At 35.0% G+C, this 14,402-nt stretch overlaps 1 protein-coding gene across 1 annotated transcript; it reads right to left on the reverse strand.

Annotated features, from left to right (window-relative positions):
* Window positions 1–674: 674 nt before the first annotated feature.
* On the reverse strand, window positions 675–4,703 carry LOC145008966 (microtubule-associated protein 70-1-like). Its single transcript, XM_078967611.1, has 11 exons — window positions 4,155–4,703; window positions 3,970–4,055; window positions 3,118–3,183; window positions 2,856–3,026; window positions 2,603–2,773; window positions 2,366–2,521; window positions 2,139–2,285; window positions 1,974–2,045; window positions 1,410–1,892; window positions 1,154–1,329; window positions 675–1,065 (listed from the first exon to the last, which is right to left on the reverse strand). Exons 1-11 carry the CDS (start codon window positions 4,426–4,428, stop codon window positions 1,026–1,028), a joined length of 1,842 nt encoding a protein of 613 aa, XP_078823737.1. The 5' UTR covers window positions 4,429–4,703; the 3' UTR covers window positions 675–1,025.
* Window positions 4,704–14,402: the final 9,699 nt, after the last annotated feature.

Consider the following 14,402-nt stretch of genomic DNA (forward strand, 5'->3'; position numbering starts at 1 on the left):
TGTACTCTATTTTTTAGGATTACGAATCTTAATTCATTCAATAAAGAGAATTCAAATAACTGATCTAAACTTACGAATAATAATCAATATCATCATTGTATCACAACTGCTTTATCAACTAGCTTGTACCCTCTGAATTGAAGGTACTGGAAAACCGGCATCGGCACCAAAACCAGTATATGCTTAACAGTCCGATTATTGGTCCACTCATTTCCTCTAAACCGGTTCGGATCCAAATGCTCACCCATATCCGAAACAATGGAACAAATCCTCTCAAGGTAGAACTCATCTTCCTATTCTCAATAGTCATCTCCGGTCATTTTCTCAATCAACCGACATCAAAGTGCTAATCTATTGTTGCATTTTAAATTGAAGAATACATTCCTTCCAAACCTTCTTCTACTGATTCAAGTGTTTGAGTCAAGTGACACGAGCCACTACTATGATAGTAATTGCTATGAATTGACTTAAAAAACAGCTCAATAAAAGGAACACACACATGAAACTCCCAAACTAATAACCAAAATATCGCTAGAACAAAAGCCAGCTATTCAAAAGGCTAGTCTCCCTTTTATTTTTTTTTCCATATTATAAAAGGTGAGTCTTCACCCATTCCCTCTACCCCTTTATAAGCACTATGTTGCAACAAACGCACTACACGCACCAAAAAAAAATTAAAAAAAATACAAAACCAATAGATTTTTTTAAAAAGCACAAGCAATTACATTTCCAAATTTATAACTGCTAAATCATATATAAAAAATATATATATATGTAAAAAGACAACCCACAATCATGATAGGAATACTAACAAAATATACATACAACTGCCAAAATGTTAGCTCGGCTTCTTCTTCAATGGTGTCTCCTTTCTCCTTCATTTCTACCGATTAGTCACAACAAACCAATTACCATTTTCAACAACTCCTTTTCTTTTTCTTTTTCCATATCTTCACAACAAGGGTAAAATAGTAAAATGGTAAACAAGAAAGACGGAGAGGCCTGATACATGTGTCTCTGTAATGTTATTGTGTGCTCCTTGTCAACCCACCACGTGTCACATTCCTATGAATAGTTACAAACTTAGTGTAAGAAAAAGAAGTAAATTCATAGTATTATATAGAATAATAATAAATCGTTAAATATAAAATACCTATTTATAGAAGAAGGCTTTGAGTTTGAAGAAGCAAAGCGTTTTTGCCTATTGTCTTGTTCTTTATCAACACGCATTGCAGCTACCTCTTTCTCCATTGCAGCTACTTCTCTTCTCATCTTTTTTGCTTCAACTTCCATAGCTTTTGTTAATGTATCTACTTTTTTTGCTAGCATCTGAAAAAACAATTTTTAAATAATTGATATAATAATGTAATACTTTACAAAATAATAATAAAAAGAAATTAAGTATTAACCTCAATGGCATCATCTTTGTCTTTAAGGCTTTGATCCTTCTCATGTCCAGATCTCCTCAAAGAAATCACCTCTTTTTGCAACAAATCATACAACAACCCTGGAACACTATCTTCACTTTCATTTCCAGTGAACTCACTACTTTTTTCAGGTGTCTCAATGTCCTTTTTACCCTCACCAATAATATTACCAACTTTACCCCTGTCAATTGATCTAGTCCCACCATCAAATGACTTGGATGTACCCTTGGCATGTTTCAAAACAGAGCTTGAACCAGAAGACCTCATCTGAAAAGATGGGGATCTTTTATGCAAAAAACCATTCGAGGGCATTTTCGTAAAATTGTCACCTCCTCCACCTAGAGACTGGCGGCGTGAAGGACCACCATTGCTCATGCTTTTTCCATCCGATGAACCGATTCGATTCATAGGATTCGGCGACCTCAACGTGTCTTCCAGCACTCTAAGTCTCAGTTGAAACTTTTCCTACAATTTCATATAAATAAAAAAAGTAACACAAGGGTATTATGGTCATTTCCCAAAAAGTTACTTTTAACAGAAAGTTACTTTTAACTGTGCTTCGGATCTCGCAGCACGTTCGGTTATCACTAGCTTATCGCGCAAGTGTTGCATCTCACCCTGTTAACACAAGGGTATTATCGTCATTTCCCAAAAAAGTTGAAAAAAGTCAAGAATTGTAAAAGGGTGTTATAATTTATTATTTATACATACCTGCAAGAATCTTCTTTCTTCAAGCCATTGTTTTACTGGCATGACTTTATCATTAGAATCTTTCCATTCATTAGCAACCACTGTTGCCACTCTATTTGCTGTAACTTTTGCACGTGCTAATTCTCTGTCTAGGGTTTTTCTTTCCTCCTATTTGTCAAAAATCAAAACATGGGTATGAGTGGAAATCTGTCAAATTTACAAGGGTAGAATGGTAATTTTGTATTTACATTCATTTCTTGAACTTTGCGTTGGTAATCCCTCACTGCATTTGCAGCAGCACCACCAGCAAGAACAGCTTCTTCAAGCTCACGTACAGTCTGTGTAAGCTTTTCCACCTCAGCAACCTTTTGTCGATGCATTTTATCCATAATTTTATTTTCCTCCTAAAAAACAAAACCATAATTTTATTTTTACTCCATGAAATCGATATTATTTAAAGATTTAAATATCAAAAAGCATCATACCTGACAAATTTCTATCTGTTTCATCAACTCCTGATTCTTGTTTTGAAGATCATCCACCATTGAAGCTTTTGCTAATGCAACTTGAACAGTCCTTTCAGCTTCAAGTAAAGCAGCTTCCTTTGACTTGGTCAATCTATCTAATGCTTTGTTGTCATCTTGTAACTTTGCAATCTGAAAAAAAAAAAAAAAAAAAGTAAAAGAAAAAGAAAGCATGAGATTTTTATAGCTTTTAAAATTATTTTGTAGCACATACCTCTTGTCGAGCAAGTTTGAGCTCAGCTTCCAATGGTGCAAGAATGGCTTCAATTGGTGGCATGTCATCATCTTTTTGAGCAGCATGAACTCTTCGCAGAGTGGCTTCTGCTGCAAATTGAGCTGCCATTGATGCTTTCTTTTCATCATTGATTTTCTTGATTTCAAGATTCTATAATACCAAAAAGTTTATGTTGTTATATATAACAATATGATGAAAACAATGTAAAAGGAGTTGAGTGTTGAAGTGGTTTAGTCGATACTTTGCTTTCTAGAAGAGATTCTGTCAACTTCAGCTTCTCATCCACCTTTGACAATTCTTCAGTTAGCTATGGTGACATGAAAAAAAGAAGAAAACTATGTTAAAGTTAACCCCTAGTGTATAGATATGACATTATGAAACAGACAAGAGATAATAAAAGGGCAAAATGGGAAACATAATAATCACATAACTATCCTGATTTAAGAGAAACAGAAATAAGTGGTTAAGAATGTGTGTTGAACTTTCCAATCTCATATCATTGCTGTAGTGAACTCAAAAAAGGAAATGATTTACAGAAGTTACCATATTCGAAGAGATGCCCTTTTGTTAAATCAACAAACTAATACATAAGTAGAAAGAGAAACATGACAAGACTCGAGAGCATGTTCTATGTCTGACACTGTGACTTATTAACAGAAGAATGGAAAATGTTGAGAACGATTGATAATGACTTTGCATGTGTTCGCACAATTCATAACATTAACATTAAAAGCACATGTATCTTCCATAAGAATCAATCACAAGCAAAAAGAATTCAGTAGTTCAAGTTATATGGGAATCAGTTACATTAACATGAATTCAAAATCTAGCTTACAGCACTTATTATACACAGGATACAGTCTTGTTTAGAGTGATCAAAGATGATTGAAAGATGGGTGAAAAACATACAATCTAATTGAAATGGAAGGTTAGCAGAACAAGTGTTTGAAACAGGGTACTCTACCAGATATCAAATAAGAATTCAAATTCAAGTTTTTCATGTGCATGAAGTAAACGGAACTCCAAAAATTTCTAAATGGTAAAGGTAGTAATTCATATAAAGAACGAATTTTAAGATTAAGAAGAGTATAACCTCTTCAACAGCTTTCTCTCTTAATCGTTCAGATAGCCTGAGGGCCTTGATCTCCGCCTGTGCTTCCCCCAATTCTCGATCCTTATCTGCATAAAAGTCAAACGAAGTCCACAGTCGTAAGCAATCAAAATCTGAAACCACAAAGATTAACTAATCAATCCATCATATGAATCCGCATTAGTCACCTCTAACTTCATTTTCCAACCGATTAAGCTCGACCTTCACCGGATCCGATCCGTGTAGCAGATTCATAAACTCGTCGGCGTCTAAGCTGGGTCTCACCATAGCTCTCCTACGATTACCGCTACCTGAGCTCCTCCCACCTCCTACTCCTTCCCTGAAAGATCCCGACATCATAAACGTCGTCGTCTCACCCATCGGAGGCCGTACATTGCCGCCGCTATTCTCCATCGCATCCCTCATTCCTATCATACTGCCGTCGCCTGTTACCTCCTCCATCACTCGGATCTGTACTCAATCACACATTAGTAATTCTAAACCAAACCCTTTTATCATCTAGGGTTTCTCAGTCATACATCACTACTACACTTAGATGCGTATGTATAAGACGAATGCAGATATGTATGTAGCTAGAGTTAACTGATGAACTCTCTCTAAAGTCTAAATCTGCATAGTCCCTTTCTCTCTTTAAAGATCTTTGAAGTGTCTGCGTGTGATTTAGTGTGAAAAAGATCCCGGGGGTTTTCTGTCTTTAAAGCGTGTCAAGAAATATTGAAGAAGATCCGACTAAGACCATGATAATTAGGCTGGAAGGGAAGTGCGACATTTTTTTTTTTTTTTTTTTATAAGGATAATATATTTTTCGATTTTATATATTTTTTAACTAAGTTTTTATATATATATTTACCCCATCAACTTGTTAAACTGCACACATTTAATCTTTATGATCGTCTATTTCATGTTTGACGGTAAAAATGACTTAATAGGGTAATATATTTCTTACCTTATACAAATTTAATCATTAATATTTTTGTATGTATATTTAATCATTAATATCTTTTTTGTTGTAAAATAAGTCATTTTTGTTTTTGTACTCATTCAGTACTTATTAATGATTTTTTTATATTTTTCTCACGACATCTTATGTGAGACAATCATTAATGATGTGTTTGGGACATTTAATGTTTATGTTCATCGCGAACTCGATTACTTAGTTGCGTAGGTCATGTTTTTTAACCATCATAAGTTTATATGATCTCATATTTTAACGATATTTATATCCATACGTTCGTAATTTTAGTCTAATATACCTTTCGTTTAGATTACTTCCGTTAATATATATATATATATATATATATATATATATATATATATATATATATATATATATATATATATATATATATATTACTTATGTCTTTGTATCCATATGTATTTTATGAATGTATGTATCGATTTTTTTATAAAATCGTAAGTAAAAATATATTACATTTTAACGGTAGTAATCTTAACAAAAGTTGTAGTAGACTCAAAAAACAAACACGTGGATATAAAGAGCGTTAAAATTTGATATCGTATTAAGAAGTTACGACGTTCAGAACAAAAGACCTAAGCCAAACTACAAGACCTATGCAACTAAGCAGTCGATGTCGCGATTGACATAAATATGAACAGCCTCAAACACCTCATCAATGATTCCCCCACATAAAGACTATATGTGTACAAATTAAGAAATATATTATCCTATTAAGTCATTTTTACCGGTTAACCTGGAGTAGTTGTTCATAAGGATTAAATGTTTATAATTTAACAAGTTGAAAATGTAAATGTGGACGAAAAAAAACCTCAGTGTCCAAATATATAAAAATCAAAAAATAGATTATTCTTTTAAGTCATTATTTTTTTTTTTTTGTTGAGTCCTCGTTAGCAACTTTTCATTAGTATTTCATAAGGAGCGGTACACATCTCTAGCACTCCTTGATTTTTTTTCTTTTTCAAACTTTAATAAATTATATATTTTAAAACACGTATTTTGTATTAAATAGTTATATATTTTTTTTAAAACACAATATTAAATAAATTATTTTTGTATTATTAAAGTGCTTGTAATTAACAAACTAATACTTTGATAGTTCTTATTTAAATAAACATAATTTATTGGAACTCTTTATTCAAGACAAAATAAATAAATAATAATGCTTTCAACAAATTAATGATCATGTATTTCATAAAGTATGAGAGTATTTCCCACAAGTTGAAAAAAACACCCAATCACATATAATCAAACCTTCTTTCCTTTCTCGGTCTTCTTTCTTTTTTCTTGCTGTGACGTAAATGACTCTTGCTTGGCATACATCCTAGCGAGAGGCTAGGGGTGGTCTATAGCGAAGACTTGGCGAGAGCCTTAACATGACCACTCATCATAGCCATACAGTCCTCTTTTTGAAAGAAATTAAGTTGTTTGTTTGTTTGTTTTTTTTGTAAAAAACTTATTCAAACCACATATTGTTGCGGCAATTTGTTTTTTTGAAAGCCTTCGGAGTAAAAAACATTTGTGTGTGTTCTGTTTGGGGCAGCACTTGACTTGTCCTTTAAGCCTCTTCAAGCCTAAACCTTAAATATATATATTTTTTAAATCGAACATCTCCCCCTAAAAATAGTGTCGCACTCTCGTTTTTTATCCCTTCAACGACCGCTTCATCTCTGATCGCAACCTCCATCGTTGTAGCCTCCTTTGACGCCGCAGCTTCCTTCCTCGACGTAGCCTCCTCCCCAACGCAGCCTCCTCCCTACCATCGTCTCCTCCCCGTCCCACCGTCATCGTTGGTCCGTCGGCGCCTTTAACAAGTAAGTTTTTTTTTCGTTTATTGTTGTTGAAGCAACGATTCTGTCTTGCTTGATCTTTTTTTTTTTTCGTTTTTCTTGTTGAATCCTTGTTGATATCTTTGTTCTTACTGGATCGTGATGTTGATGTTATCAAATCTTTGTTGATGTTGTTTTTTTTATCTTGAGTAATGATAAGTTATTGCTAAAATGTCACAAATTTATGTTGAAATGTCATATATTCTGCGGAAATATGATGAATTATTGCTGAAATTTCATGAATTGTTGTTGAAATGTCATAAAATTTTACTGAAATGTCATGAATTGTTGCAAATATGTCATAGATTGTTGCTGAAATGCAATAGATTATGACTGAAATTCATCAATTGAGGTTCTTATTATGCTGAAATGTGAATAATCTTTGTTGAAATTCATTAGTTTAATCAACATAAATTCTTGATATGTTGAAAGTTGTTGTTATAAGGTTATGTTTGATAAAGTATGAATTCCATTTTTTTTTTGTTATTAACAATGGGAGATAAACATACATGGACCAATGAGCAGATAAAATTCTGATTGAAAACTTGTATTGAAGAATTAAACATTATGGGTAGAAAGATGTTTGAGTTTGCACAAACATTCATGGAACAAGTTTGGGATGGTTATTAAGGAAAAGTAAGGCGTGGATTTAACTCGAAGACAATTGAAAAACGCCTATGACAATCTTAAATCCAAATACACATGATGGTTATACTTGAAAAACAAATCTAGCAACATTTACAATCCTCAAATAAACACTTTTAACTTAATGAACGAGCAGTGATAGGACATTAAAAAGGTAGGTATGTATGTATGTATTGTGACAACCGTCAATTTTTGGTCAAGTCAAAGTCAAATAAAGTCAACAAGTTAAACCGGTCAACTCATTTAACCCTTGTATATTATGGTTTACATTATGTTACTATTGTACAACTCACTATTTTGATAAGGAGTCATCACTTGGAAAGTTTGTATGTTCAGAAATTCTAAACTTTAGTCAGGGTAAGTGATGAAACTACTCGATAAAACATTACCCCATACCCCTCGGAGGCATATAACAATCATAACGAGGCTTGATGGAGTGTACAAACCTTGTGTTGCAAAGATAAACATCCAAAAAGGTCACAAACAAAGTCTCTCTTAATCTCTCTTTATCAATCTCTCTCTCTCTCTCTCCTAAATCTCTCTCATAACCTCCCTCAACTTTTTATAATGATTTGGGGGCATCACGACCCTTAACTTAGCCAAAAACCGCGCAAAATGGGAAGAAAACTTGAAAAACAACCTTATAGGGTTGGACCTTCTTAGGGCTGAAACTCTAAGAAGCCGAGACAGAGAACCGAAACTGAGACTAGCCCTAAGATCCGAACCAGAATGACTGAAACTACCTAGACCGAAACTGCTTTGTGGACCAAACTCACCCTTCAGTTCGGATGACCCTTCAGGCCCGAGACTGCTTTCGCTCCATTTCGCTTCCCACCTAGTACCTTCGCATGCGAGACTTCTCGGATCGCATGCGAGACTTCTCGGATCAGCCTTCTCTCGGTTCTCAGGGACCGAACCATCCTTTTCGGTCCTCATCAGACAAGCGAACCTACCTTCGGTTCTAATGGCTAGGACCGAACCTCCGACCCTGACTTCGCCCCTTTTCCCGGTTTTTGACTACTTTTGCGTTTTACGCCCTTTTCATGATTTTGAAGTGGGATTTTCACCCAAACTCATATTTTGACATATACGACCCTAAATATCCATAATTTAAACACATTTTTTGTAACAGCTCAAATTTTCAAATAAAATTTTCATTTAAAATAAAACATCATTATTCGACAAAAGAGTTTATTTCAAGTTTATTGCAAAAATATAAATAACGAATCCTCAAGATCTTCAACAGTGGCAGTGTGTACGTGTCACGCCGGCGCCTTCCCACGGTCATCACTAGTACCTAAAAAACATAAACACAACTAGTAAGCATAAATGCTTAGTGAGTTCCCCAGTATACGACTTACCCACATACGCCTTCCGGCCCGGACCTTTTGGTCCACATAACATTGCCTTCCGGCCCGTAACATAATCGCCTTCCGGCCCATAACATATCGCCTTCCGGCCCATAGTATTTTGCCTTCCGGCCCATAATAGTAATAAACATAACACATATAACATATCACACATAACACATAAATCATACATCATACCGTTCTTTCTATCACATAAAGTCTCGCCTTCCGGCCCGTATAAGCATACATCACATATAAAGCATCTACCTCTCTAGACATAGCATAAATATAACACATACGACCTTCCGGCCACGCAGTCAAACCCTTCCGGGTGCAGTATAGTGAGAAGACTCACCTCGTAGTATGCAAGCTATAAACCCTTCGAGCCACTCGCACTCGATCCGCTAATCTGCAGGCTCCCTATAATACCACATACCTTTATTAATGATCTTATCAAACAAGATAACTGACCCTACTAAATTACATACAGGTCAACGGTCAACTTGACCGGACTCGTCGAGTGCAAAGGCAACTCGGCGAGTCTAGACACCCCGACTCCACTCGCCGAGTCTAAAGAACGACTCGACGAGTTCCAGTAGATCTTCAAGCTACTCGCCGAGTCTGAAGAACAACTCGGCGAGTCCTAGTGAATCTCCAAGATACTCGCCGAGTCTGATCATTGGACTCGGCGAGTCCTTGCCATGCAGTCAATCAACTGCCTCCTGTAACTCGCATGATTCCGTAATATATAGATATGGGACTTCCTGGACCTTCACATATACTATTACAGGGGTTTAAACACTTGTAACAACACTATAATATAGCAAATCCTTAAATGGGTTTCCTAAACCCTAGATTCGTATACAACGCCAAAACTACAGAAAATGATCCGAGGATTACCTGGAAAACGTGTTCCCTGTGTCCCCAACCTTCAGAGCTCGATCCCTTGAATCTCCTTTGATCACCACCTTGCCTCTCCTTGCCTAACAATCTCTTCAAGCTTCCACTAGCCTTCACCCTTGTTCCAGATGCCCACAGACTTTTTGGTTATATTCAATCGGCCAAAAGACGAGACATGACGGCCCTAAAGGCATTATATACGATCCAGAATCAAAACGGCTAGGGTTTCAGCTGAACAGCGTCGACTCGCCGAGTCCCTAATGAACTCGTCGAGTCCAGTCGCGAATCTGTGTCCAAGACCGTGGTCCTACTCGGCGAGTCAGGCACCAACTCGCCGAGTCCCCTCCTAAATATGCCCCAAAAATAATTTAAAGAAATACCTGAAATTCCGGGCTGTTACATTTTTTGGGAAATCTTTATCTAAGAATAAAATCTAGGGGTAAGATATTGAGGTGGAGTGTTGACTTTACCTTTAAGTTATAACACAAGCAATCCCCCACACCCACTCCAGGGCCATACCTAGTCACTATTCATCACTAATTAGTCAATTATTTGTCTTTTCATCCTCTTTCTTCATCATATGAGGGTGATCAAGGTTGGAAATCTTTATTTCTCCTCCCACATTCTTCACACTTTCACCAAGAATCAAACCCAGTCCTCTCTCTCACTTTCTCTCTCTAAACTCGAATTTGAAGGCTGTTCTTGAGCAATCTCATCCAATTTTGGTAAGTAACTTCATCCTACACTTGATTATCTTACACCCCTTCACTCAAATCATGGGTTCTTTTACACAAATATCATCATAATTGTTGCTAGATCTTCGAATCTTCAAGCATCTCCTAAGTGTTATTGACTTTGAAACTTCTTCTATTCACCATCCATCCTAAGAAATCACTCAAGTTGAGTTCATACCCCCACATTTTCATGTTTTATTCAAGTTTTAGGGTGAGAATACAAGTTAAATTACTAAAAACTTAACAAAACTCAAACATCAGCTTTCCACAGGAAAGTTTAGTTCCCTTCACGGACTGTTTTGGACACCTTAAAGATTTTTGTTTTCAAAACTGTACTAGATGAAAATATTTCAGGTTTATACCTTTAAAATGACTACTTGCACATATTCACACAATTTTTCTATAATTTATGGTGATTTTTACAAAACTGTCTATCACTGTAGCCACGAATTCGGACTAGTCTGTGAATATGAACGCTTTCACACCAGTTAGAGACTTCTAAAAATCATAATGAAATTTATGAACAAACTAGACACATTTTATAAACTCTAAGAGTTTACAGATTCAATTTTCGACTCCGTATGATTTTTTTGTGATTTTTTCAAAATAGTGTAGAAATGGTAAAAACAAATTAACAGCTTACAACTTTCATAACACTTTGTAACATGTTGAGCAAAGTGTTAATATTTGATGACTTCATATTTTATATGTGTTTTTCTATTAGGTTATAATTATATAATAGAAAATATTCACTAAATATTAAGAGTCCTTTATCATTACAAATAATACAAAATGAGGCATGATAAACATAGTTATTTTTTTGCTATACATTCGACTTACACAGAAAAGGATTCATTCACATTACAAACAATTATGATAAACTAAAATAGAACTAGTTTATGTTTCATATACATTACAAACAATTATGATAAACTATAATAGGTATAGTTTATGTTATATTTGCGTTTCAAAGTCATTATAAAAGGTTTTCAATTCATATAAATGGGGTACGAATACAAAGTACCAGGTTTTTATAAAAAGGGGTACATTACAAAGTATTGGGTCTTCATATAAATGGGATATGAATACAAAGTGTTGGGTGTATACAAAAAGGGGTACTTTACAAAGTACCGGGTTTTCATATAAATGGGGTATGAATACAAAGTATCGGGTTTTTCTTTCAGTTAAATGAGTTTATGTCGATTTAAACTTGCATGATTTATTTTAAGTACGGCAAATACTTGTACAATTTGGTCTTTGACATTTAAAGCTACAATACATTTTAAAAGGGAAATATTGGATTTTTCTGGAATAAACATTTTTTTTACAAGGAAAGAATTTCAAACACCACATACAAAAGCTTATGAACTCACCAACTTAATTGTTGACACTTTTTCGAAACTATTTGTATTCTCAGGAAATAAGTGAACCAGATAAACAACAACTTTTGAGGATGGGATGCTCAGACATCAAGTATTTCATTTTGTCATCATAATGTAATTGATTTTGAAATATGCGAACACATACTACGAAGTAACTTTTTCAATTATATTTATGATGGTTGTATTTACTTTGAGCACTATTATACTCGTTGTTATGATACTACACATGAAGTCCTCCACCCCCGGACGTTTCCGCCATCCTTGGTTTGGGGGTGTGACAGATTGGTATCAAAGCATTATTTATAGTGAACAAAGTATATCAAACCACATAAGATATACAAACTATAAATGCATTGGGACTAAAACTCTCTGATTAAACATTTTTTCAAATAACTATACTTTTAGAAATGAAATAGTTTCTTGATTAAAAGTATGAGTACATGCATGCATACTAGTATAGTGATATATCTAGGACGATACAAATTTTAAATAAGGAGTTGGACATTACGAGTGGACCTCGGGATATGTAATTAGACTTGGGACGAATATAGTCTGATCAACTATATTTAATCCGAGGTGTAATTAATGTATGTTGGGAATGGTCGTAGTTAGCAACAAGCCTAACAACTTCCCATACAAGAAAACCAGTAAGAACCAAACATAACATTTAAAATACTATAGGAGTATTTTGTGGTACTACAACTTACGTGAGAATTAAACAGACCCTTAATGGAAGATTCATAATTACCGAGCGTATACCTTAAGGTTTTATATAATTGAGATTTTATAGACCTAGAAATGGGTGATTTTTCACTCTACATCCTTTTCCTTGTTTGGATGTGGTCTTAGTGTAGGATCACTCATTCAGATGCCTGTTTAACCTTAAGATATATATAACCTGTATACACTACGTAATTATGGGAAGACTCAGTATGGGTCACCCAAAAGATAAATTTTGTTTTAGTTAATCACATAGATTCTTTAGCCACTCCCATTCTCGCAAAAACCACATAAATAGGCATAGCCCCTCCACCACAACGACCACTAGAGTAGTCGATGAAGAATGATAAGAGATACGTGAAGAGGAATCTGGGAAGGGATCAGTCGTAGAGTAAGACACCGGAGTAAATGATACCGAGCCTTCCATAGCATATCATACATAAGAAACTCGCTCGGACATTTAGGGTCCGACCCTCCACCACGAAATAATGGAGAACAGTATCAAAGTCTAAAGCAGGAAATAGTAAGGATTCAACACATGTGCAGCGAACAAGAACACCTTGAGAATACCCGACGACAACAAATCTCTACAGCCAAACTTAGGGTAATCATATCATGAGCAAAAAACAGATAAACCAATTCCTTAGAATCGCCAAGAGACCGAGCACTGTATGCGTCACACTAATAGTTAATAGACTAATACAACCTAGTGAGTTAGTAATTGCACTGCTCACACTATGTGTTAGATTTATTTTGTCCTTCATATCAATTAGTGACAACTTATTCAGTTCAGAGATGTTCATGAGAAGGTAACTACTACAAATTCATAAGTCTGTTTCCATAGACCTCTATTATAAGTCGTTTTTAGAATACTATAAAAGTCGAAACATGATACACTCAGAACTAAGATAGCTTAGTAGATAACTCACGATGTATAAGCCTCCATTAATGACTCATTATCAACCCACCTTTTTAAACATCAGTGTTGAAAGGTGCCTTCTTCATGGACCTATAGGGTGCGATCATACCAGCATTATTGCATCAAATCCCATCAGAACTCCACAACTAAGCGTGTGATGGGAAAGATAGTACTAGGATGGGTAAGACTTAACGCTCGTACGAAACCCACTTCTATCCACTTCCATAACTCCATCTCGGGGATGTTTAGTGGGAAACATTGTGAATAGCACAGCAAAGTGCGAAATTTATTTATATAAATCATAAGAATGTAATTAGCAATGATCATCACTACTCACGAGATCGTTCCTTACCATGCAATGATCATCACTACTCACGAGATCGTTCCTTATCATATGAATGTTATGTTGAAAGGATTCGACATAAGGAAATTCTACATATATGGAAATGTTAATTGCATTCTCAAATTTGATTATGATTACGACATCCCACTTCATAGTTCTAATTGTGAGAACATGGCAAATAGAAATATTATAGCAAAATACTGATCAATATCATTTCTTTATGTTAGACATTATGAAGCATATCCCATATGCTTCGGGTATAGGATCGATTTCATATGCTATAATATTCTCGTGTTATAATTTTCCAAATGCCTAGGTCATTAAGAGGGAGAAAGGAATATAACCGGATATGACTAAAGTGGTTAAACATTGTTAATGACAATCTAATGTGCACCAAGGATTGGTCGTTTAAGGACAATTCGAAGTATAGTAATGGATGGCCCGTATTGATATTATTATGATTAGATAGTATTCTATTAATAATGAGTTGTCATATGGTAAATATGGAAGTGTTTTCCACAATGGGAGTTGGAGATTAAGAATATACGAGAAAGTTAGAAACTTTTATGCAATAATCATGTTCAAAGGAATGTACTTTAAATTTTAGACTTTGCTTCC

Source organism: Lactuca saligna, chromosome 8, assembly GCF_052625555.1.
Source record: "Lactuca saligna cultivar CGN05327 chromosome 8, ASM5262555v1, whole genome shotgun sequence".
Classification (NCBI taxonomy): domain Eukaryota; kingdom Viridiplantae; phylum Streptophyta; class Magnoliopsida; order Asterales; family Asteraceae; genus Lactuca; species Lactuca saligna.

Excerpts from the sequence above, each read along its gene's own strand:
- LOC145008966 (XM_078967611.1), bottom strand. The coding sequence starts at position 4,428 with ATGGAGGAGGTAACAGGCGACGGCAGTATGATAGGAATGAGGGATGCG. Across the intron at positions 4,056-4,154 it reads GTTGGAAAATGAAGTTAGAG|ATAAGGATCGAGAATTGGGG; the intron begins GTGACTAATGCG and ends ACTTTTATGCAG. Across the intron at positions 2,286-2,365 it reads GCAAAGTTCAAGAAATGAAT|GAGGAAAGAAAAACCCTAGA; the intron begins GTAAATACAAAA and ends TTTGACAAATAG.